This window comes from Apis dorsata, unplaced genomic scaffold (genome assembly GCF_000469605.1).
Source record: "Apis dorsata unplaced genomic scaffold, Apis dorsata 1.3 scaffold_416, whole genome shotgun sequence".
Taxonomy (NCBI): domain Eukaryota; kingdom Metazoa; phylum Arthropoda; class Insecta; order Hymenoptera; family Apidae; genus Apis; species Apis dorsata.
Genome location: NW_006263671.1, coordinates 65,142 through 90,692, shown reverse-complemented (window position 1 = coordinate 90,692; position 25,551 = coordinate 65,142). Strand labels below are relative to the sequence as shown.

Genomic DNA, 25,551 nt, shown 5'->3' with positions numbered 1-25,551 from the left:
ATTAATTAACATAATTATATATATATAACTAATATGGTGATTAATACTTTATAGGTACTATGTTTAGTTAGTTAAAATAGTTGATAAAAATATCAGTTTAGTTGATAAAAATAGATCAAAAGTAACAAGTAAATTAACAAATAAAATAAAAAATTATTAATTTAATTCCATATTTTGATCAAATATAATTTAAAATTATTTCATAAAAATATATGTAAATATAATATTTATTTTTAAATTTAAAACAAAATAAATTGCTTTAAGATACCAAGAATAGTTTAATATTGACTCACAATTGGAACATAGTTCCATAGGCAACGAGCTTTCATTACCCTAAAAAAAAATGCACATATATATATATTTTGTTAAAAAAATTATTTATATCATTTATTTATAATATATAATAACTATAAATTTATAAAATATTTTAAAACAATTTAAAATGCAATTATGATACATAATCTTTTTTAAACAAATATGAAATTAATTACTTATACTATCAAATATTACTTAATTTTTTATATGAATTTTAATATGTTTAAAATTTAATTATTTTCTTACCATTATATATATGTATGTGTATTCTTATGTCGTTTCTGTTAAAAATTTATTATAAAATGTCAAAATTGATCAGCAAATAAGTAAGTATATACTTCGATAGGCAGTAGAAAATATGAAATATAGAAAGGAAACTTTAACGAAATACACAACTACATAAAATAAACATTATATTATTATTAATTCTAAATTCTATTAAAATTATTTTTTACTTTAAATTAGATTATTTATTTACAATATATCTTTGAAATAAGTTTTTAATATTAGAATTTTTCACTGAAATTAAATTACAAAATATTGTATGGCTAAAATCGAACTTTTTTCTAATTTTCATTCTGTAGATGTCACTTTGATCTATCAGTTATATTTAAAGATTTAAATCAAAAATGTCAGTTAAATGATAATGAAGAATTTATTATGAATACTTGAATAAATGATTGATTGTGGAGTGTTATTTTAATAAAAAATTTAATTCAAATATTAAATATTATATAATTATTATTTTAAAGAATATTTTGAAACATATAAATATATAATAACAACAATAGATAAATTTATAATAAATAATAATAGTGTTTTTAAAAAATCTTCTGATATTTCTGAAAAACATATAATTTATAATGACCCATATGGAAGCATTTAAACTTCCATCTAATGTTCCATCTGATTATAAGGATATTGTACTTGATACTTTGTATAAAATGGAAGAACATGTTGAAGCTAGAGGATTAAGGTAAAAAGGAAAAAATTTTTCTTCAATTGTTAGTATTATATTTGATATAGTATAATAAATATTTCACAATTTTAATGTTGTTGTAAAAATAAAATATTATTTTACAGATATCAATGGAATTTAGATGATTTTGAAATTGGTGCACCTTTAGGTAGAGGTAAATTTGGACGTGTTTATTTGGCTAGAGAAAAAACTACACATTATATGGTTGCATTGAAGACTTTATATAAAGTAGAGTTAATGAAAGGACGTGTAGAGAAACAAGTGATGCGTGAAATTGAAATTCAAACGCATTTGAGGTAAATATTTTATAATTTTATAATTTCATATTTTATAATTTCTTTATTTACAAAATATTTTTTAATAATAAATATATATTTTATATTATATAAAATTTTTCAGACATCCTCATATTCTTCAAATGTTAACATATTTTCATGACCATAAACGTATTTATCTTGTATTAGAATTTGCAGCTAGAGGAGAATTATATAAGGAATTAAAACGACAACCCAACGAAAGATTTAATGAACATTTGTATATATTTTGAAGATAATTTATAATTTAATAAAATTTATATATTTATTTTTAATCAACAAATTATTTTTTAGATCTGCTAAGTATACTTATCAAGTGGCAGATGCTTTAGAATACTGTCATAAAAATAATGTGATTCACAGAGATATAAAACCAGAGAATTTACTACTTACTTATGAAGGTAATATAAAATTAGCAGATTTTGGCTGGTCTGTTCATGCACCATCATCTAAGTAAGTACCTTTATATAGTAGTATAATTATAGTACATTGTCAAAACATAATACAAAAACAGAATCAGAGAAAGTTCTAACAATAAAAATAATTGCAGAAGAAATACATTATGTGGAACATTAGATTATTTACCTCCAGAAATGGTATCAGGACAAACATATGATATATATGTTGATCATTGGTGTTTAGGTATTCTTTGTTATGAATTTCTTGTTGGTAGACCACCTTTTCTTAGTGATTCACAACAAGAAACTTATGCAAAAATAAAGACATTAAATATACAATGGCCAGAACAAATTACACCAGGAGCTAAAGATTTAATATCAAAAGTAATTTCTATTTATTTTTATTATTTTTTATTCAAAAGTTAATAATTATTTTTATATTACAGTTAATTAAACGAAAAAGTTCAGAAAGAATTTCTATGGCTGCTGTAAAAAAACATTTCTGGATATTAAAATACAAAGATGCATATTAATATAAAAATCTTAAAAATTATGAGAGGTATATATTTTTTTATTATAAAATCATATTAAAACAAAATTTTTTATATTTATGCATATGTAATAGCAATATTTCAAATATTACAAATTAAAATAATTCTTATGGCCAATTCAAATTAATTCCTGTTACATCCAATGCGACTATATCAATTTCAACATTAAGAATATCACACAAACTTGGTTTTGTTCGTCCAAAATCTCCGTGTACAAATTCTTTTACATAGGTTCCAGCTTGTGTTTTAATATCTAATATAAAAAAAATATTAGCATCCTCGGAACTTATGTTCAAATTTTTTAATTCTTGATGTTTTACCCAACGAGCTCTCATTTCATATATTAAACGTATTCTAGGGCTTAAGGGTCGTCGATGTAATACTCTCATTGGTGTTTTTTGAATTATTTTTAAATGTTTCAAATTATTTAATTTTTCAAGAGAAAGCACATTTTTAGATGCATTACGACAAATACAAAGTGCTCGATAAAATTTTGTTTTAACATTTTCTCCTTCTTTCAATTTTTTCAGATCAAATCTGGATAAAACTTTTAAATTTGAGACAATTTGTACTTGCTGTGAAGATAGATTAATTTTATTAATTAAATCTGACAATAATTTTTCTGTTATTTTTGTCAATCGAGGATTAATTAATTCAACTGCAAATGGTCTTCCTGAATATATATTTCTAACATCCACATCTTCTCTGCCAGATGATAAAAATTTAATAGCTAAAAATTAAATTATAAGTGAAATTATTAGTATATAATTAATTATGATATCAAAATTATTAAATATATGATTTACATTGAGCTTTCATTACATCAGCAATAGGATTACAAAGTATATCTTGAACAGATGTCTGCATCTTTTTTTCACCATTTATAAACCATGGTGTTTGACTCAGTTCTCTTGATAACTTATTATATCGTCCTGAAGTTATAATATGAATATATGGTATATTTAATAATTTATATATATTATAATTATAGCTATATGTAATTATATACATTATAATAAACAGTAAATATTACCTCCAATAAAAATACTTGAATGTGAACACATAATATTTTCTATAAAAATACTATTATTTGTTTCAAATGATAATACTTTAAAATGCTGAGAAAATTCTTTGTCTGTTATTTTTGTCATAATAGTTTCTATATTTTTTTTGCTGAATCTATTATCATCATATTTTCTTTTGTACTTATTTCCCATGTTACTTGATTCATTGTATATTTTTAATCTAAAGTAAAAAAATTTTATTGAAATTGAAATAAATTTCTATCAATAGAAATAAAAAAATTTTGAAAACTTACAATGTTTCACATTCTTTCTCATTAGATTTATATGTTAAAATAACTTCAATCAGAAATGGAGAAGGTGTTATTAAATCCACTTGTTTTTTAATAGCCTGTTCTATTTTAGGAGTCATTATCCATTTCCAAACATCTTTTACATTTTGCAGTTTAACTTTAAGATCTAACAAAGTATTTTCTGAAAGATTAAGTTGAGTAGCACATTGAATACGTAAGAAGCGTTCTCTAAGACTGATGCATATTGGTATTGTTAATGCACATGTGAATGTTCCACTGTCATAATTTTGTTTTTCTATTTCAATTTGAATCTGTTTATTATTGAAAAATTATTGAAATTTATGTAAAAACATCAACATCAATATTTCAAATTAAATATTTCAACATACTTTTTTAATAATTTGTTCTTGTATTTTATTTTGGAGAATTCCCAAACAGGCCATGCAAAGTATTTCATCATTAAAAGAAATATCTTCCGTTTCTATATATCTAACCTGTAGAAAAATTTTATATATTATATAAAAATTTAAAAAACTTTTTAATTATAAATATTTTGAAATACTTACATGTTTTGCAAATTTAATAGGATCTTCAAAACAGTTTAATGTACGCCATCCAATAAAACGAAAACAACATCTTAAACAACAATTTTGCTGATATAAAAAATTAAAAATACGTTTTTCTTCTTCAGTATAAAGATTCATTTTATATAGTATTTTAAGATTAAAACAATATTAAAAAAATAAAATTATGTTAATGAACTTTAAATTATTTAATATTGTATTTATGTTAACTTGTTAAAAAACAATTCAGTGTTTTTAAGTAATTAAATATATACAAATTTATAAATTAAATTATTGTTTTTCATTTTTTATTGTTAATAATTCGAATGTAATTAAGAAACTAACGTATTATCTATAATATAAAATATCAGTCAAAACAACACGATGTTGATATGATGGCATGAAAATGAATAGAGTACATCTTTTTTATCGACTTTACTAATTGTAAGAAGTATGATGGGTGTTTACAATATTCTTTATTATTAATGTAAATAGTTATTAATTTTAAGTTTTATTTTGTTACAACTCGTACCTGATTAATTTGTAGATAGTAACATAACGTTTAACATCATGCCTATTCTAAGGAAAAAATCTAGCAAAAAAGTAAATGTGGAAAATGGCAATGACAATTTAATTGGAGGTTAATCATATACATTCCTTTTTAATTATTTTAAAATAATACCTAACATCACATCAAATGTGTGTAAAAAAAATGTAATATATTATTGACGAAATAATATTTTATTTTTTTTATAACAGATATAACTATCAATGATTTTGCAAATTCATCACGGATACATACAAGATTTAAAAAGGCAATAATAAATGTCTCCTCTGAAGGTTATTTTGTCAATTCATTTTAATGAATCTTATGTTCTAATGTTTTTATATTATATTATTATGTTCTAATGTTTTATATAATAAAACATTTTTATTCATTTTTTTATACTGTTTAATAAATAATTATAATAAAGTATTTTTTACAGTGAGACAAAAAATAACAATAGATGAAGAAAGTTTTTTAAATGAAATGAATGAAAATTACCAAAATAATTTGTACGATTCAAATAAATCAAAGAAAAATACTAAAGGTAAATATATTTAGAAGTATTAAATTATAAATATAATTATAATTATAAGTATATTTTGTTGTTAAGTTTCAAATAAGCTTAAATTAATCTCATTTTTTAGAAGTTTTAACAAATCAAAGAAATAAAAAATCAAATTACTTTAAAAAAGGTATAGAAGAACAAGAAGGTAAAATACAAAGAAATAGCAAATAATAAAATTCATATTTTTGAATTCAAAAATTCATATTTTTATTTTATTTAGGTATAGATTATCCATTAGATATATGGTTTATTATATCTGAATATATTAGTCCTGAGGCTATAGGAAAATTTGCTCAAATATGTCGAAGTTCTTATTATGTAGTTTCAACTGGAAAATTTTGGTTTCATTTGTATAAATCGTAAGTTTTTCTTTATATAAGAATAATTTCTAATTAAATATTAAATATAATAATATCAAGTAAAATATAATTACAGTTACTATAAATTTGTTCCTGGTTTACCAGAACGTCTACAACCACAATGTATGGTTCGTACTCATGGACTTCGAGCTTGTGTCATCAGAACATTACATTATACTTATTTTGCTTTGAAAAGAAAAGTTGATGATGTATCCTATTTAAGACAAGATGAACCACATTCACTTATAAAAAGACAATGCTGTCTTATGTGGCATAAAGTATGTAGTAATATATAATATTATACTACTAATAATAATATTTTTTAATAATTGGATCATTTTGAAAATTTTTATAAAAAGCAAATTAATTCAAAAACTATAATATGAAATCATCATTTAAATCATATTAAAATCATCTGAAAACTTTGAAATCTTGCAAAGATTTAAGAAATTTAAAAACTAAAAAATTAAAAAATTAAAAAATTTAAAAATCATTGATATTGTGTTGTTAATATCTAATTGATAACATTCTCTATCATTTGAATTGTAGAAATTATTAAAATAATATAATGATATTTGATATATTATAATATGGTCAAAATAATTTCATTAAGAGAATGATTATATAATTAGAAGTTAAAATAGCAGAAAAATCATAGGATAATAATTAAAATCATTTTAATTTTACAGAAGTTCATTGAAATTATTATTGATATTCAAAGTTATTTAAAAATCAAAAATAATTGAGACTTAGATCCGTGCGTTCGATGCGTTCGGTAGTCTCATAAGATAATTACTCATAGAATAAAATTACATCTCATAGAATAAGATTATACGTAAAGAGCTTAGGAATCTATTTATGAAGCAATATTCTAAAAAAATCAAATATAAATAAATATTGTCGCCATTCAAATTGCAACAATCTCAGTGCCGAAGAGTCACCGCTAGACCGGCATTAACTCAAGTAGTGACCGAGAGTCACCGTTGGAGAGCAAAGAGTTAAATTTATTAGAAAGTTATAGCTGATTGTAGAAATTATATTATTGATATTTAAAATTATAAACTTTAAGATAATGATTATAATTAAAATTACTAAATTACTAATTGAAATATTGAAGATCAAAATTTATTCAAACATCAAAGACTAATCGAATTCATATCATTGAGTTCATCATCAATCATGTCATTTAAAAGAATTATAATTATATATTTCTCTTTCATATTGTATATTTTTAATTTTTGTTTTTTCGAAAATGCATTTAAAAAATGCTTAATAAAATTAATTGGTTATAAAGTAATTATCAATACTTTGTTTTAGGAAGGAAAAATGCGTTGGTACTTCTATTTCAAATTAAAAGAATTGCCCAAAACTAAAAATAATTTATTAAAACAAAAAAAAAATACGAACGGTAAAAAAACAGATTTTATTGAAATGTTGGAAGATGTAGCTGTGAATATAGAAGAAGGTTGTAAAATACTTCGGGTACTTATTTTATTATAAATAATTATTAATTATTTATAATAGATATTATATCATTATGATAAAATTATATTTATACAATATTGTAAAATTTATAGGTAACTTGTTTAAAATATAGTATGTTACCACCTGTAATTGGTTTGATTTTACAGTCAGTATCAATGACTTTAATGCCTGGTTTTAAAGATCATCGATTACAACTTGGATTTGGAACATCAGATATTCCTAATACTTTAACAAACCAAGTTATTTTGAATGAAGTTGTTAATTATCAAATTTTAGATTGGTGGCATCCAACTTATCCTCATCAAGATTCAATAATTTCCATTGAATTGCCACAAAGTGATTCTTGGGATCAGAGTTTATTATAAAAAGAATTTAATATTTTATAATCAAATAATTAGATCATAAATACAATTTCTGTAATATAAATATGTTTATGTAAATAATACATGTCTATTAAGCAAATAATTTGGATACTTGTTTTTCAAAATTTAACACATTAAAAAATTAAAAGAAAACTTATTATTATAATTTTCTTATTAAAAGAGAAAATATTATATAATGAATAATATATAAATAATAGAGAAAAATATAAATAAATAAATTTTCATTGCAAATAACAAAATTAATTTATATAAAAATAAAATAAATAGAAGAAAGTAACATTTATCTTTTTATTGCTGTTTCAACAGCGTATAATAATTCTTTCATATAAAGTATATTTGAAGTTGAAATCTGCATCTCTGTAATCTAAAATATGATTTAAATGTATAATTTAATAAATTTTATTTAATAAATGAATTATGATGATAAATTTTACCATGTTAACATAAGTTTGTACATCAATTTGTAATTGAATTCGTATTTTTTCATCATCGCTGATTCCTTGAACTTCAGATGAAAAAGAACCTGTAGATTTATCGCGTATTTTTTTCAATCTTCTTAAACTTTCCTCAGTTTTTTGTACTGAAGTAAGCACATCTTTTACAGAAATTAGATAACTACAAATATTTTTAAATTAATGTTTAACAAACTTCAAAACAATAATATTAATATTTAACAATGTTTAAATTTTTTTTTCTTACTGTTCAGTTAATGAGGAAAGAGTTAATTGTAACCAATAATTAACATCATCTGGTATTATTTTTTTATAATCTGCATGAAAATTGATAAGAAATGCAAGAGTATTTTTAATATAGGCACATGATTTAGTTGGTATGTCCCTTTTTGTCCGTCTAAATAATCTTGGTATATCACTAACTTGTTTCAAATGTACTACACATTGTTTCAATAATTCATTTACAATTTCTTTTGTAATATCTGGCCAAATCTTTTTTAAATTTTTTATTGTTTCATCAAGAGAATCTATGAAAGAATACATATATAACGATAAAAAAATTTTTAATGATAATAAGATTAACATGTTATGCTGTAACCTTTTAACAATTTCAATACTGTTGGAGTTTCTTCTTTAAGTTTTATTCGAGATATTTCCAAAAGAGATGGAAGTATATTTATAAATTTTTCTGCATCCTTATATAAACAGATTAAGAAATTAAGTTTTGTAGAATGTTCTATTTTGTTTGAATTGTTAATTTCATTTTCTATTGGCCATACCTTTGCATAAAAAGAAAATTAAAATTGTAGATCATAATTTTTCTATTATTTACACAATAAGCTTTGATAGACAATATCTCGAAACATATAGCCTATTTTTCATTAATATTAAGATATTTATCTGTTAATTTCGCAATAGAATAACTTTATTGTAAGAAAATGAAAAAATTTTTAGGACATCATATATCATATATCATTTATATATATTTTATCACTTAAAAAATAAAGTATACCTCTTTAAGCACTGTTTGAATCCATGTTTGATATCTAGCACATATTTGAAGACTGAATTTCCAAAATCTAGAGACAAAATATTGCAAATTATTATTGTTATAAATAAATATTTTATTTCACTTACTTATGGAAGAGTTGATACAGATATATATTATTATCCCAAATTTTTTGTAGATTTTCCCATATAATATAAGTTGTATAAAGAGAAAACTCATTTTGCAATGCAAGAGATTCCAATGTTCCTTTTATAGATGTTGGTGATATTGGTTCAATTAAAATTGTCTCAATTCCATTAGCTATTTCTTGAAATCTAATTTGAAAATATACTGGTAAATTCCATTTTTTTAAAAAATTTTTATATTGTGAATTATTTTTTAATGCAATTAAACATTCAGATGTAACGCATTCAGTGTCTAACTTTTCTAAAAATTCCAAAGTAGCTACATATCTCTGAAATTATATATATATATATATAAAATACTGTATATGATACATATTAATAAAGTTTTCTTTCTATTCACTTACTGAATGGAATAATATTGGATCTCCAGGAGCAAAGATGCATTTTATATAATGTTCGATTTTTTCTTCTACATCAATCCAAAAACTATTTACTAAAAAATTGAAACCTTTTACAGAAAGTCTGCAAAACAAAATCTAAAAATATTTCTATACTATAAAATACATAATTTGACTTTTATAAATTACATACCTATTTGGATGTAATGTGATATCTAATAATTGTTTAAGCTCTACATTTAAGATGGTCAACAACTTACTATATATATTTTGTAGACCTAATAAATCAGTTTGCAAATTTTCTATATTAATTATGTTATATATCAATGGACTAATAATCTCTTTTCTCACTAAATTCTCTGCATCACATATTTTATCAAGTGTGACATAAATTCCTAAACAACGAATTAATAAGACGGAATTTTGTTCTTGTATACATGCTAAAAAAAATTCATTGAGATGTGTCATATAAGATTGTTCTAGTTTTTCACTTTCCTGTAATATAAATTTTTTATTCATTATATATCATAATAAAAAATAAAAAATTTATTTTCATTATATTAATTAAATATATTATTTAAATTTTTTAAAAATGTACATACTTTCTGTTTTTCGTTAGTAATATTTAATTTGCATCTAGACATATGAAATTGCAACTGATTAAATTCTGCTGCAGCTTGTTCCAAAATGTCTACTTTAACAGGATTTTCAAGGAATGTATTTAAACATAAAATAGATGTAAGTTTATTTAAAGATTTATAGATATATTGTAAACTGAATATACTTTGCTTATAATCTCGAACTTTCTTATTTTCATTTATGTTATGAGTAATTGTCACAACTTCATCATCTAAAATCTGCTGTACTTGCTATAAAAAATTATTATTAATAATATTGTACAAAAATTAGAAATTAGATATTTTTTTTTTTTAATTTACCATTACTTCTTCTCTTAGTTGACCTAAAGGTGTTTGTAAATCATTAATAGCTTTATCTAAACCAATCATATTACTTGATAAATTTACAAAATCTATATAATCTTTATTGATTAAATCAATCATAGCAGATCTTAATAATTTTAAATATATTCCAAGATCATCTCGCATTGTTTCTAATTTTGTATTTTTTCTATGTTCTTGAAGAAAAGCATCCACATTAAAATTTTGCTATAAAATATAAATTGTTGATTTAAGATAATATTATGATAAAATATTACAATTTAAAATAATCTTAATGTTAATTTACCTGAATAAAATCAATTTCAGAAAAACATAAATCTTTTGGAGCTTTTGGTAAATTAATATTTTCCTTTGACATGATGGTTTTTTATTAATATTTTTCTATAAAAAAATATGTTTTAAAATATAAATTAAATATAAATTCTTAAATTTATAATTATTTATTAAAATATTTAATAATAATAAATAATACTATATTGTAAAAAAATTGATATTTAAAATAACTTAAAAATATTTATAAGACAAGATAAGAATTCTTATGATAACTTTCTCATGAATTATAATTTATGTTAGAATAAATATTTTTGTCATTAATAATTACAAATATTTAAAAATTATTCTTTAGAATTATAATTATTCTTAAAGAATTTAAAATATTTAAAATATGAAAATCTTATCAAAAGTTTGATTAAACTTTATTTTGGAGCATTAAAAATTGTTACTTTTTTTTGTACCTTTTAAAAGTTTTTGACGAACAATATTAAAAAAAGTTAATTTTAAGTTTATAAATCCACTGATTTAAAACTTAATCATACGTAAAATTAATAATGTTAAGTATATTTGACAGATTACTAGAACATCATATTGATTGGTATCCAAATTCGTCCAGTGAAAGAAGTTACTGTTTGCATGGATAATAATTAAGTGCGATAAATCAAATTTGGCTTATACAAATTTTCATATATTTTGTTTTTCTGATTGCTCTACAATATGTATAATTATATTCAATTTTAAAACTTTATTTTTTAAAAATAATTTTAAAAAATTTTTAAATCAAAATAATAATTATTACTAATATCGCCGGCTAAGACAGCTGGAAAAATAATTAATCCAACTTAGTAATTTTGAAAATATATAATCTAATGCCTATCACAGCCAACATATAGATAATTATTCCACTTATTATTATTATCCATGAACTTTGGAAACCAATAAGGCATCCTAGTAACATATCAAATGCTTAAAAAGCATTAACTTTACATATGAATAATTTTTGAATCATTGAATTTTTAAATTTAAAATTAACATTTTTTAATTCTAATTATTAAAAGAATATTAGAGAAAAGAAGTATTATAAAAGAAGATACAAAAAAATTTATTTTTATGAAAAAAGTTTTAAAAAAATTAATTTTTCGAATTTCGAAGTAAAGTTTTGTCAAGAGTTTACTTATATATTAACATTAAAATAATTTTTAATCTTTAATTCTTAACTTAGTTGTATATAGGTATGTATATAGATACTATGTATAAATCATACGCACGCGTACAATACGACTAAACGAATGGAGGAACAGCAATTCATATTCGTGATCAACAATAAATATCTGCATTTGCATTAATGAGAAAACAGTGCAGTAAAACAAAATTTAACAAAAAAGAATTTATAGTGTTTTGTTCTGAAAAAATTTCAGTAAAAAAAATACTAGGGTATTTTCAAAGACAATAGCTGTGAACCATCGTCAAGAAACTTGACAAGTTTTACTACATTTAGTGAAATTTATTTTCAAAATGGCAGCTACGAGAAGATTGCAAAAGGTAAATCAAAATTTCTGTCAATAAGAATGATTATATATTGAATTTATTATATGAAAAAATATTATAAAAAATTCGTATTTAAAATTCCTTGATCATCATATATGAATAAATTTTCATATTATTTTAAATATTATGATATTTCATGATGATATAGAACAGTAGTACTTTTACTATTATTTGTTAATAGTTATTCTTATTATATTCAAAATTTTTTATGATAAGAAATCAAGTATTTTATTATTTATTTAAAATATATATTATTATTTTTCTTAATAATAATATTGATAGCAATTTTATTTTTGCAGGAACTTGGTGATTTAAGAGCTTCAGCAATGAAAAATTTTACAAATATTCAAGTAGATGAATCGAATATTCTTACTTGGCAAGGTCTTATATTGCCGGTATGTTTTGATGTTCCTTTTTATTTTAGAGATATAATTTAATCTAATCTAACCTAACCTAATCCTATTTGTAAAGACAACTATAGTTAGATATACGCAATGCTGTACTACAATTTGATTTTGGAAAGATTGGAATGATTGTATATGTCGTTTTCAAAATTTAACTGGTAACATAATGACATACAAGTCTTAATTACATTTAAAGTATGTTTTTTTTATTATTCCTCTTTCAGAAATGTTTATCACTTTTACTTCTTTTAATGTTTTAGGATAATCCTCCATATAATAAAGGAGCATTTCGTATTGAAATAAACTTTCCTGCAGAATATCCTTTTAAACCTCCAAAAATAAACTTTAAAACAAAAATATATCATCCAAATGTGGATGAAAAGGGCCAAGTGTGTTTACCAATTATAAGTGCAGAAAACTGGAAACCAGCTACAAAAACAGATCAAGGTAAAACTTTATTTGAATTTGTTTATCCATATAAGAAAAGAAGTAACATATAATTGATTTATTATACTTATAGTTGTGCAAGCTTTGATAGCATTAGTGAATGATCCTGAACCAGAACATCCATTAAGAGCAGATCTTGCAGAAGAATTTTTAAAAGATAGAAAAAAGTTTTTAAAAAATGCAGAGGAATTCACAAAAAAACATGCAGAAAAAAGGCGGGAATCATCTTCTAATGAATAACCACGAGTGATCAATTTTACTCACCATGATGCCTGCCACCTGTCACCTAATTTAATTCAAACAAATATAGACTTCTCTGTTACATGAAAAACAAGTTGATTGAAATACATGTGTACAGTATTGGTTAACTATCGACAATGATATTATGTGCAAATTGTAATGTTTATAAAGTGAATTAACAAATTTTTCAGAGTAAAGTAAAAGTATAATAAACTGTATGATATTGTATACAATTTGTATTTTGAAGTTGTATTTTATGGACAATCCATATAATTTTAAAAAGCATAAATATGCAAATTGCTCTTTTTTGCTAAAGCAAAATTACAATTTATTGTGAAAAAGTATAATATTATAGAATAATGCATTTATTTCTAATATTAGAAAATATATTATGAATGTGTTGTGTGAAGTTATAGGTAAACTTTGGTTCACATCAATTAAATACAAAATCATTAAATGATTATTGTAAATGTATATATAAAATTTAGCTAATTGCTAAATTGATTATATTAATTTTGATTGAAAATATTTTTCTTAATACTATATTGAAAATATAATTTGATGCATTTAAAAATATTTTTAATTATTTTAAAAATATATAGAAAATTGATTTGTATGATTTGATGTTATATTTGCAAAATTACAATTGAATTACTTTAATTACTATCTTTATTTTTTTGAAATAACATTATTTCATTAAATAGCAAATAATTGAATTAATAATTTTATTAATTTGTTACTTTATGTGATATATTATATTGTAGAATAATTCAACTGTAAACTCTGCAATATTGATATTAGCATTTACTACAATTTTAAATATAATTATAATATATTATATATTATAATGTATAATAGAATTGTATTTAACTTCTTGACGTCTATTATTCCAAGTATATGCTTTATAATTTTAAATATTAATTGATTGTCATTTTACTTATACTGTAAAATTTTATTTTTATAATTTAGACGTTAAGAGGTTAATTTAATAGGAAATGTTAAAAAATGGAATAACAAAGGATTGGATAGAATTAATACGATATTCTTATATTTAAAATGTGTCGAAACTAAAGATTGCTTTTACAGGGTTTTATTTTTTATTTAGTTTGCGTAAGAAAGGGTAAAACCTTTTGTTTAAATATTAAAACTCTATATTAATAAATAAAGGTATAAATGGAAATAAAAATATGATGCATTTCGCATGTTTTTCATTTCATTTCGTCAACATACGAGCTCATAATAATACGGTCTTTAATCATAATTTTTGTCTCATTCCTTTATTAAGTTCTTCGTCTTTTATATAAACTGCGCGCACTCTTTTTTTTATTTCACCATCTGTGACATTGTCTCTTTTTTTTATTTCCGCATCTGTTACAAATTCGTAGAGATTCCACTTTTGGCATACTATAATAAATATTCTGCGATTTAACGAAAAATTGGATTAATTCAATTGTAATAAAATAATTGATGAGCTAGGTGGAAGAGGTGGAGCTCGCAGAAAACTTACTAAAATCATTACTTGTATTCTAAAGTTTTAGGATATGGAAAATGATTAAAATAAAGTAATCAAATATTAAAATGAGGCAAATATATTCTTAGATATACATTCACATGTTTATGTACACACATAATAGATAATCACGAATGTAAATAAAATCTTCGTATATAACACTAATAATTTATCACTATATCCGTGTAGATTTGTTTTTGATCATAGATACATATGTAAATAGATTACAAATATAAAAAAATGCTGAATCATAACACACATAACGAATGAATCAATTTTAACGATAACAAATTTCATTTATTACTAATAAATGTTTGTATATAACGTATATTCAACTGAATCCTGTTGAACTTAAATTACAATTTTCTATTATAGTAAGTATTTTTATATATTTAATTAAATCAATCATATAAATACAAAATATGATATCAATCATATAAATATGAAATATGATAAAATGAATTCAAGGAAGAGGATATCAAGAATTTTACAGAATATATTTTTGTAAAAAACTTACTTTGATACTTGAAAATATATATTCTAGATCATTCAATTATCTTCATGTCAACCTTTTCCACCAAACTAGCCAATTATTAAACACATTTATCTATTTTTTTAATTTCGAGGCAATCGACATCAATTAATTTAAATTTATAAAATCATTTTTTCTTTATGCAATTCTATTTTAAATTTTAGGTTTTGAGATAAATATAATTATTTTTAAGATTAACATGTAGTAAATACTATATATAATAACTATATTTAAAGTAAACAGATAATATAAAAATTTATCAAAACCCAAAACATAAAATAGAAATTGATTTATATAAATAATTAATATAAATTAATATAAATGGAATGTTAAATTAATAATTTATCTTTTTTATATTATGTAATGTGTTTATGATGTGGAATGCCTCGTTCGTGATCATCTTAATTACGTTTATAAAAAAATACTAGAGATGATAACAATTTTCAATGAATTAATGAAAAACTGAAGATGTAACATATAAGTTGATAAAATATAAGATAATGAAAAGATATTTAAAGAAATAGATACTATTATAGATTACTTACATGTTTGTACAGATCCAACATTTAAATTCGAGCATTAAGCAACATACGTATATACCTTCCTATAATTAAATTATTATATTAAATTATAATATTAATATTAAAAATATTATATATTAATATTATTATATTATATTATAGATATATATAGATATTATATTATAGATATTAATATTAAAAATAATTGCTAAAAATAAAATGAATAATAATTATATAATAATAATTACACAAACCTATCTTCCGGCGTACGAGCCAAATATTCACGTTCAATTAAACCTTCAATACGTTTTTTAATTATTACAGGCGACGGCAAAAATCGACCTCTTAATTGTTCTGTTACTTCAGTTACAAGTATATTGTGCTAAAAAAATATAATATAAAATAAAAATATATTAAAAAATATTAAAATAATAAATCATAAGAATAATGCTACATAAATGCTACATACAGGCATACGCTTTCTATCTTTCATAATGCGAACAATAGCTGCTTCTATTTCATGTTTTCTGTCCTCATCTACTTTGTTGCGAGTTTCTCTTCTTTCAGGTTCTGATTCGCCTTTTGCAGCTACTGTTTGAATCTTTACTCTAAAATAAATTATAAATAATTTATAAGTAATATAAAATAATTAAATAAATTGATTTAATAATATTTTCATTTACAAATTTGTTAACTTATTATATCGATTTTGATTTATTGTAAATAAGATACCTATGTAATTTACTGGTAAAACTGTCGTTAACACAAAAATAATGTGAAGGTTCTATTTCCTTTGTACGAGGATGTTTTAATAACACTCTTTGTGTAGCTTTTCCCATTGCGAGAGATTGTAATGCTCTAACCAAGTCTCTCTCTGGAATATCGGTTTCACCTTGAATTTCCTACACAACGTTTTATATATTGTATACATAATCACGAAGACTTCAATATTTTTCAATAAAAATCGGAAAATAAAATTAAATATTCAAACTAACCTCGTAAGTCAATTTTTCTCTTTTGTTGAAAAGCATTAATACACACATTTGATAAGTTGATACTTGAATGATGTGTTTTCTGGTATTTCCACAACTGTTGCTACGTTGACTTAAAATACTACCATTAGTAGATATTCCAGTACCATACAGATTACCACTTCCATTGCCAATGGAACTTGAAGACGATGGTGTATCTAAGCCACCGCAATTACTTTCTTCTCTTCGTGGTCCATGAAATACAGCATTTAAATCTGCAGAACCTAAAAAGATTATATTATCAAATTTATATTATCAAAATTAAAGACATAAATAAAAAGATATTAATTAATTTATATAATTATATTAATTAATTAACCTAATTGTGGTTGTAATGTTAATTGTCGACCACTATGTTTAGCAAGATAAAAACGTCGGAAAGCATCAAAAGCATCTCGTGGAGCAGCTGGCATGCTACATTTTGGAGTTGCGGATTGCGTCGGCCAAAAACCGGTTGTCAAAACTCTTACACTTATATCCACTCCATGTAGGTTTGTCTATAAAATATAAAATTGAAAGTATAAAAATTAATTATTTATGAAATAATTATAAATATTTTAACTTATAAATGCTTACATTGGATGTAAGGACATGATCTTTAAATTCATCCATAATAGTATTACTAACTGTTATATCTTTGAACATTCCCTCCAATTTTGATGTGAATTGACATCCACATTCAGTCTAAAATAATTAATTATTAAATAATCTATATTAATAAATTAAAAAAAAAATTACCTTAAGTTTAGATATCATGTTTTTCTCGCTATCATCAGACACAGATTTATTCAAAAGAAGACGTTTAGCTAAGTGCTGTTTATAATATCGTTCAAATACATCTTTTTCTTGAAGAAATCTAAATAAAACCATAGTTTTATCCAAGATACCTTCGATTTCCTGTTCTGTCATCTAAAAATATATATTAACATAAACATTGATTATTATATACAATTGTACTATTTAGATTAGGAATTGAAATAAAAGATAAAACTTATATATTTTATTTAAATACAGCAATCCTTTGTAGATAGATGTAAGATATTTATTAAAGTTTTATGATATTATCTACCATAAAAATTTATTTATAAAAATAAACAGTTAAACTAACCCCTTTAACACCTTTTTTCAGCTTATCATCAATGAAAAGTGAAAGATATTCTGGACTTTTTGTATTTAAATTGAGAAAATATTCAAAGTCAGATGCAATCATTTGTTTATAATTCTTATCATTATTAAACGAATAATGAAGAAAATGATCAAAACGATCTTTTAAATCTAGCAAGTTCTGAATAAAAAGAACTGCATTTGTCGTTGATTCATGTTCCTCTTGAACCATAGCACGGCCTTGCTCTTTAAGAAATTGAGAAACACAATCACACACAGTACGTAAACCATCCGAAACTCTCGAAAATAATTTATACATGCAGCCAAGATCTTCAGTTTTTTGGTTTTTGAGCATATGTACTACACCACTATTTTCCATCTTCAAATAAAAAGATAAATTGTTCTAATTTGTTATTTATATTTATCGTTTTTTAAATTGTCACAATAATATTAAATATTATGTTAATGGGATAATATTATATTTATACCTCAACAATAGTTTTCATATGAATTTTAATTAGTTCTTCTTCTACAACTTCTACTATTCGTGGTTCAGTAGATTCATCTAAATAATGTTTTGCTCTTTCTGATTCTTCACAAATTCTAGCTTCAACTTTTTTTATATATACTGATGCACTATTTTCAGCCAAAAATTTTTGAGATTCCATCTAAATCAAAAAAAGAAATATTAAAAAATAATATTATATGATATAAAATTAAATAATTATATATATTATAAATCAAATTAAATAATAATATTATAAAATTTAAAAAAAGTTTTCTTACTCTATAAAATTCAGCACTTTGTTGTAAAAAAGGCCTTTCAAAATCTTCTTCATAAACTTGACGACTGTTAATGCCAAGTAACATTAACATTTGGCAGGCATTTTTTATTGCAATGCGATCTACAACTTCTCCTCTTCTTTCTCTTGCTACCATGCCTAGTAAAGTTTCTCTTAAATGATCTCTAACACATCCATATCTGACCACCTAAAAATAAGATAATTATTTATTATAAAATCTTTATTAATTATTCTAGCTTTTGAAATAAGTGACAATCATTTACCTGATCTCTAAATATGATAAGTCCTAAATTATACACATTGTCCACATCATGTTGTTGTACATAAACTCTATCCATGTACATTAAAATATCTCTTATCATTACCATAGATGTCTGATGATCATTCCAAGCTTGATTTAATGTTTGAAGAAAATTGTTGTGAAGAGATCTTAATACATCTTCTCTAACTTTATTTTCTAAATGATGTGTTACAACTTCTTTTAAACCTGTATATAAACGTTCACCATACTTGTGAAGAACCATAGTATAAGCATTCCGATAAAGCTCTTCAAAACTAAGCCCTGAATTATTTTTCTTCTGAATTTCTTGAATAGCATTTTTTAATAGTGCCCAAATACTTTCTACATACTTTTCATCCATAGTTGTCTAAAAGAAAATTAATAAATTAAATATTTGATTTATTAAATTTATATTGATTATTAAAAATTAATGTAAATAATGTTTGAGAATTAAAATTAATTTAATAAAAAATCAAAAACAGGTGAGAATATTATTACAAATAATAAATTTTATTAAAAAAATCAATGGAATTGAATTATATATAATATAGTTTTTAATATTAATAAAATATAATTGATATAGAATAATATCTAAAAAGAATATAATTATATATTATATTAGAATATTTTGAATGTTCAAGTATTCTTAGCTTCATATTTTAACCTTTTTTTTCTTACATTAATTATTTTAACATTGCCTTTATTACATAAAAGAAATATTATGAATATTAAATAAATAACAATGCTTAATTTATCAATATTATTTTGTCATTGTACAAATACAAATTTTATGCTTTATTGCTTTATTAGATAAAAGTAAATTATGTAATAATAATAACAAATACAAAGAATATTTTACTAGTCAATTATAATTATAAGATATGATCACAAAGAATATTTCATTAGTATTTTAAATATAATATTAAAATGTTATTTGATCAATTTTTAATGTCATATTATTTAGCACAGGAGATATAATTTTTACAATCACAATTTAGTGGACAATAATCACAGTTCCAAACTTTATTGACAGAATAAACTGAAATTCATTGATAAACATGATAATATTGAAATATTTATATTTCATTGCTTTTATTTTATATGCCACTATAGCAACTGCTGATACATTCATCTTTGTGACAATATATACAACATTATAAACATGATTCTTTAAAGTTCAAAGACACAGTATATTGATCATAAATAACATCTAAATTATGATACTATGCGTTGTTATCCTATAAAGTACAAAAAGAAGAGTTTTTGTAAAAAATCAGGTGATGAAAACTATTTTTATAAATTATTCTATTTTTTTATAATTTGACATGTAATTAAAAAGAACTGATTATATATAAATGTATATATACGCATAAATTTGAATAGCATATATTTATTAGTTTATTTATAGATATTAAATAAAAATAAAAAAAGAAAAAAAACAAAATATAAGAACAATTAAATTTTAAGAGATAAAAACGAATGAAGGCTAGAAAGAAAAAACAAACGAAGCCATACTCACCGGAAAAGCACGTATGCGCATTTTGCTTTCTTTCTTAAGCATAGCACTGCTCTTCATCATGTCGAATTTCTAGTTGAACGGAGATTCTTTTAGAACGAAGATTCTTTTAGCTCTCTGGCCAATGCTATAATAACGTTACACCGTGTGTACATTGACACCAGTTAAACGTAGGGAGCATTCATTCGCGTACAAGGTAGAATAGCCGACGATCGGCTATTGCGTGAAAATATGATCACTCATCCACGTTCACGTTATGTAGGAGAGTCAAAAATTGTTGTTATCATGAACATTTAGTAAAAGAAAGAAAAATATAAGATGTATCGGTGAAGAGGGGGAAAAAAATGAAAAACTTAGAAAAAGATAGACAGGAAAGGGAAATGGAGAGGAAAGAAAGGGTAAAAAGTATTCTCTTTTTATCCGGTAGATGAAAATGGGAGATAAGATACTCAAGGGTTGAAATATAAAGGGAAAGATGAATATGAGAGGAAAATAGATAAGGAGGTTGAACTAAGGTGAAACAAACGAAAAAAAAAAAAAGGAAAAATCACACACTCCTGTCACGAAGCGATGAATCTGTCAAATTTCAATAATACACACAAATTTTGATGATTTTTGAGCACATTAACGTAATTGTCGGTACGTTCTCAGCGTCTTTCGAGGCATAGTGAATTTAGATTGTGAAAACTCGAGTTTTCATCCTATGATCCGATATTGAGTACACAATATATCATTCACAACGATATGTTCCATGCACATGAATCACGAACACTGTTGTCAGTATAGATTCGCTCAGTACAAATTTCATTATTTTACAGCGCCATGAAAAGAAGCTATTTTTTTTATTATATATATTATTCATTTATATCACTTTAATTTCGAATTTAACAAATTTATTAATTAAATATCATAAAAATAATATTTTTAATTCAATTTGTTTAATAACTATGAAAATTACTCGCAATTAGAAGTAGCTTACTTCAGACTAGTATTTTTATCATATTCATGAATTTTATTTCTTAAGTAAAATCAATCATATTACTTTTAATATCTACATATTATTAATATAAATCTAAATTATTAACTTACTTAATATTAGTAAGTTATAACAATAATCCTTCGAACCAATTTAATATATTCTTTTTTTAAAGAACGCTTCACATGAATAATTTTGTATGAACGTTTGTCCCTGTATTCATAGATCTATTTATACTTCTTTGTCGTAATTTAAAAATCCGGAATTATTTAATTTTTAAGAAAATTTTATAAAAAAATTAAAAAAAAATAGTAATTAATATTGTGAAATATTATTAAATAAAATTAATATATATTAATTTTTGAAAGATGATATTTTTTTATCTTTTTTGAAGTAGACAGTTATTTAATATATTATTTAAAAATTGGTTAAATAATAATAATTGGTTAAATAATAATTTTAAATTAAATTAAATTAAATTAAAATAAAATATAATAATATTTTAATTAAATTAAACTAAAATAAAATATAATGTAAATGTTTTTGTATCACATGTACATTATTATATGACATATATGTTTTATTTGTACTAACCTTATATTTGTTTTATGAATGTATTTATAAAATGTAAATAGTAATCTGAAGGATAATGGAAATCATTATTTAATGATATTCAGTTAATGTCCATTTTTTTTAGTTTTAGTTGAAAATAGTAATAGAAAAATTTAAATATCATACAATGGAATTGATATCAATGTCGAAATGCTTAACTTGTTTATTAATTTTTTAGAAAAACAAAAAAAAATGACAGTTTGTCTTAAATTTTGAAGGTTATTCGAATTATTTTTAAAAAAACTGTGTAATTTATATATAAATATGTTTAAGAGAAGTACCTGCATTTAAATTTCCGTACATAAACATAACTTATCTATAGTAGTACAAATTTCAAAGATTATATAGAAATATGATAGATAAGAAATATCATTAATATAATATATCATTAATAGTTATTAATATCATATTTCATCATTTAAAGATTTATTATAAACCTTATATATTTGTTATATTTATCTATTTGTTATTTTATTATATAAAATACTATTTAGTGAAAGTAATGTTCGCGGATTGTTTAAAGTTAAGATCATATAAGATCATATAAAGAATCGAAAGTATATATATATTTAAGACATAAAAATACAAATATTTTTTGATAAAGAAATTTATTTTCATCGATAAAAAAAATCTATTACGGAAACTTCTTGTAAGTTATATAAAGTATAGATAAGAATAATAAATATAATAGTAAATACGATCGAAATACAACAATAGAAAATATATTAAGATAATTTGGACAAGATTGCCATGTTTTTTTGCCACCATCTTAATAAAGCGAACGTGCATTTTATAAGAAGGGCTTGTATCAAATCTTGTAGTAACAATATTGTTTCCTCACAAATATTATTGCCAAAAATTCATCAATCATTCAATAATTCAACATTTTTATTCGTTAAAACATTTAGTAACATTTCTTCTATAACAATGACTAAAATACAGGTAAGTAATTAATAAAACTGCATTATTGACGTCTGTATATATATATATATAATATATATTGTGTGTGTGTATATATATATATATATATTTCAATTAATTAAAATTTTTTTGTATTATTTTTTTAACAAATTTTTTAACTTTAACTTAATTATTTTGAAAATAACTTTCTTTTTTTTTTATAAATAAAAATAAATATAAAATAATATTTATATATTATGATTTGATTTTGTATTAATTTTTTTATATATAATGCATTCTATATATTATTACTATTTATTTTAGGTTGGATCTGTTGTTGATATCTTAGGTGATGAAATGACAAGAATCATTTGGGATTCCATTAAAGAGAAACTTATTTTACCATTTTTAGATATTAAATTACATACTTATGATTTGAGTATTGAAAATCGAGATGCTACTAATGATAATGTGACTATAGAATGTGCTGAGGCTATTAAAAAATATAATGTAGGAATCAAATGTGCTACTATTACTCCAGATGAAAAAAGAATGAAAGAATTTAAATTAAAAAAAATGTGGAAAAGTCCGAATGGTACTATTAGAAATATTTTAGGTGGTACAGTTTTTCGTGAACCTATTATCTGTAAAAATATACCAAAATTATTAAACAATTGGATTCAACCAATTATCATTGGCAGACATGCTCATGCAGATCAATATAAAGCTGTAGACTTTATAATACCTGGTCCAGGAAAACTTGAAATTATATGGACTGGAGATAATGAACAAAAAATTCAACATACAGTTCATAATTTCAAAGGACCCGGCATTGCTCAAGCTCAATATAATACAGATGAGAGTATTCGTGCTTTTGCTCATAGTTCTTTTCAATATGCTTTATCAAGAAATTATCCTTTGTATCTTTCTACAAAGAATACAATTCTTAAAGAATATGATGGTAAATTTAAAGATATTTTTCAAGAAATATATGACAAAGAATATAAAGCACAATTTGAAGCCAAGAATATTTGGTACGAGCATCGTTTAATAGATGATATGGTAGCATATGCAATGAAATCAGACGGTGGTTTTGTATGGTCTTGCAAAAATTATGATGGTGATGTTCAATCTGATTGTGTAGCACAAGGCTATGGATCCCTAGGTCTGATGACTTCAGTTTTAATTTGTCCAGATGGACGTACTGTGGAAGCTGAAGCTGCTCATGGTACAGTTACAAGACATTATCGACAATATCAACAAGGAAAGGAAACTTCAACAAATCCCATTGCCTCTATATTTGCATGGACAAGAGGTTTACTTCATCGTGCAAAATTGGATAATAACAAAGATCTTAAACATTTTTCAGAAACATTGGAAGCAGTTTGTATTAATACTATTGAATCAGGTTTCATGACAAAAGATCTTGCAATTTGTATCAAAGGCATGAGTAATGTTACTAGGTCTGATTATTTAGAAACGTTTGAATTTATAGATAAGTTAGCAGAAAATTTGCGAAAACAAATAAAAGTAAACTGACTAGAATATCTTTCTAATAAAATGTTATCAAAATATTAATTATATCCTTAAAAAAAATTATTATTAATGGTTATGGGAAAAGAATATGCATTTAGATTACAAAAATAAAATGTAATAATATAAATAAAGTTGAGATTAATATATTGTAATTATAATTTTTGTAAAAATATATTCATCAAATTCTGTTTTGATATTATATGTACATATATATTTTTTTAATATCTTTAAAAATTATAAAAAATTAATTTTTATTCTTTTTACTTTCCTTTCACGAAAAAAAACATGATAATTCTTTTTCAAACATTAATATTAAATATTATTATATTATTATTAATACTAAGTTATATATATTGTAATTATTAAATATTATTTAAATATTTAAATTATATATTTTTTCTTAAATATTTCATTAATCTTAAATAATATAATAAATTGATAATAATTTAATATATTTAAATTTCTTATAAAGTTAACTGAAAATTTTATTCACATGAATTTGTCATTTGATCTTTTTATTTAGTAATTTTTATTTCATATATCTGTAAATTGATTTCATTCAAAGTATATTATTTGTAAGAATTAAAAAAGAATAATATTA

The 25,551-nt window shown here is 22.2% G+C and overlaps 8 protein-coding genes across 15 annotated transcripts in view; 4 read left to right on the top strand and 4 right to left on the bottom strand.

The window, feature by feature from the left end:
• The window catches only part of LOC102675834 (calcineurin subunit B type 2), a 1,712-nt gene extending 1,017 nt beyond the window's left edge, over nucleotides 1-695 (bottom strand). Inside the window, exons 1-2 of the mRNA XM_006619468.2 lie at nucleotides 562-695; nucleotides 294-333 (exon numbers count right to left, since the gene is read on the bottom strand). Of these exons, the coding sequence (XP_006619531.1) occupies nucleotides 294-333; nucleotides 562-564 (43 nt within the window). The 5' untranslated portion in view covers nucleotides 565-695. The remainder of the gene's footprint in view (nucleotides 1-293; nucleotides 334-561) is intronic.
• Nucleotides 696-1,105: 410 nt separating this feature from the next.
• On the top strand, nucleotides 1,106-2,825 carry LOC102675962 (aurora kinase B). The gene is made up of 6 exons (XM_006619469.2): nucleotides 1,106-1,291; nucleotides 1,399-1,590; nucleotides 1,694-1,828; nucleotides 1,903-2,061; nucleotides 2,159-2,390; nucleotides 2,453-2,825. Exons 1-6 carry the CDS (start codon nucleotides 1,179-1,181, stop codon nucleotides 2,537-2,539), a joined length of 918 nt encoding a protein of 305 aa, XP_006619532.1. The 5' UTR covers nucleotides 1,106-1,178; the 3' UTR covers nucleotides 2,540-2,825.
• Nucleotides 2,573-5,085, bottom strand: LOC102676107 (putative tRNA pseudouridine synthase Pus10). Of its 4 annotated transcripts, none has more exons than XM_006619472.2 (7): nucleotides 4,968-5,085; nucleotides 4,439-4,525; nucleotides 4,262-4,366; nucleotides 3,876-4,183; nucleotides 3,591-3,802; nucleotides 3,364-3,489; nucleotides 2,573-3,287 (listed from the first exon to the last, which is right to left on the bottom strand). In XM_006619472.2, exons 3-7 carry the CDS (start codon nucleotides 4,313-4,315, stop codon nucleotides 2,665-2,667), a joined length of 1,323 nt encoding a protein of 440 aa, XP_006619535.1. In that variant the 5' UTR covers nucleotides 4,316-4,366; nucleotides 4,439-4,525; nucleotides 4,968-5,085; the 3' UTR covers nucleotides 2,573-2,664. The 4 variants fall into 4 exon arrangements, with proteins under 4 accessions (XP_006619535.1, XP_006619534.1, XP_006619538.1 ...); XM_006619471.2 differs by lacking the exon at nucleotides 4,968-5,085 and adding an exon at nucleotides 4,788-4,920 and having other exon boundaries at nucleotides 4,439-4,508; XM_006619475.2 differs by lacking the exon at nucleotides 4,968-5,085 and adding an exon at nucleotides 4,792-4,810 and having other exon boundaries at nucleotides 4,439-4,508.
• On the top strand, nucleotides 4,738-7,878 carry LOC102676695 (transmembrane protein 183B). Of its 2 annotated transcripts, XM_006619476.2 has the most exons (9): nucleotides 4,738-4,879; nucleotides 4,983-5,075; nucleotides 5,195-5,275; nucleotides 5,422-5,526; nucleotides 5,627-5,692; nucleotides 5,768-5,906; nucleotides 5,983-6,184; nucleotides 7,224-7,388; nucleotides 7,484-7,878. In XM_006619476.2, the coding sequence occupies exons 2-9, from the start codon at nucleotides 5,006-5,008 to the stop codon at nucleotides 7,754-7,756; spliced, it is 1,101 nt and encodes a 366-aa protein (XP_006619539.1). In that variant the 5' UTR covers nucleotides 4,738-4,879; nucleotides 4,983-5,005; the 3' UTR covers nucleotides 7,757-7,878. The 2 variants fall into 2 exon arrangements, with proteins under 2 accessions (XP_006619539.1, XP_031368220.1); XM_031512360.1 differs by lacking the exon at nucleotides 4,738-4,879 and having other exon boundaries at nucleotides 4,989-5,075; nucleotides 7,538-7,859.
• On the bottom strand, nucleotides 7,270-12,375 carry LOC102676928 (conserved oligomeric Golgi complex subunit 2). 2 transcript variants are annotated; one of them, XM_031512359.1, is made up of 13 exons: nucleotides 12,259-12,375; nucleotides 11,004-11,098; nucleotides 10,697-10,924; nucleotides 10,361-10,627; nucleotides 9,952-10,253; nucleotides 9,765-9,882; nucleotides 9,364-9,689; nucleotides 9,239-9,305; nucleotides 8,825-9,005; nucleotides 8,474-8,753; nucleotides 8,209-8,389; nucleotides 8,053-8,138; nucleotides 7,270-7,805 (listed from the first exon to the last, which is right to left on the bottom strand). In XM_031512359.1, the coding sequence occupies exons 2-12, from the start codon at nucleotides 11,073-11,075 to the stop codon at nucleotides 8,055-8,057; spliced, it is 2,106 nt and encodes a 701-aa protein (XP_031368219.1). In that variant the 5' UTR covers nucleotides 11,076-11,098; nucleotides 12,259-12,375; the 3' UTR covers nucleotides 7,270-7,805; nucleotides 8,053-8,054. The 2 variants fall into 2 exon arrangements, with proteins under 2 accessions (XP_031368219.1, XP_006619541.1); XM_006619478.2 differs by lacking the exon at nucleotides 12,259-12,375 and adding an exon at nucleotides 11,452-11,723.
• LOC102680911 (ubiquitin-conjugating enzyme E2 L3) lies at nucleotides 12,235-14,809 on the top strand. The gene is made up of 4 exons (XM_006619425.2): nucleotides 12,235-12,532; nucleotides 12,838-12,933; nucleotides 13,203-13,389; nucleotides 13,463-14,809. Exons 1-4 carry the CDS (start codon nucleotides 12,506-12,508, stop codon nucleotides 13,627-13,629), a joined length of 477 nt encoding a protein of 158 aa, XP_006619488.1. The 5' UTR covers nucleotides 12,235-12,505; the 3' UTR covers nucleotides 13,630-14,809.
• Nucleotides 14,658-22,132, bottom strand: LOC102681037 (cullin-3). Of its 3 annotated transcripts, none has more exons than XM_006619426.2 (14): nucleotides 20,930-22,132; nucleotides 19,394-19,777; nucleotides 19,114-19,317; nucleotides 18,816-18,995; nucleotides 18,332-18,706; nucleotides 17,962-18,132; nucleotides 17,800-17,907; nucleotides 17,543-17,720; nucleotides 17,188-17,447; nucleotides 16,925-17,094; nucleotides 16,662-16,800; nucleotides 16,447-16,574; nucleotides 16,217-16,275; nucleotides 14,658-15,047 (listed from the first exon to the last, which is right to left on the bottom strand). In XM_006619426.2, exons 1-13 carry the CDS (start codon nucleotides 20,987-20,989, stop codon nucleotides 16,251-16,253), a joined length of 2,382 nt encoding a protein of 793 aa, XP_006619489.1. In that variant the 5' UTR covers nucleotides 20,990-22,132; the 3' UTR covers nucleotides 14,658-15,047; nucleotides 16,217-16,250. The 3 variants fall into 3 exon arrangements, with proteins under 3 accessions (XP_006619489.1, XP_006619490.1, XP_006619491.1); XM_006619427.2 differs by having other exon boundaries at nucleotides 14,659-15,033; XM_006619428.2 differs by lacking the exon at nucleotides 14,658-15,047 and having other exon boundaries at nucleotides 15,203-16,275.
• Nucleotides 22,133-22,505: 373 nt separating this feature from the next.
• Nucleotides 22,506-25,186, top strand: LOC102680769 (isocitrate dehydrogenase [NADP] cytoplasmic). Its single transcript, XM_006619424.2, has 2 exons — nucleotides 22,506-23,456; nucleotides 23,739-25,186. Exons 1-2 carry the CDS (start codon nucleotides 23,265-23,267, stop codon nucleotides 24,951-24,953), a joined length of 1,407 nt encoding a protein of 468 aa, XP_006619487.1. The 5' UTR covers nucleotides 22,506-23,264; the 3' UTR covers nucleotides 24,954-25,186.
• The last annotated feature ends 365 nt before the right edge of the window (nucleotides 25,187-25,551 follow it).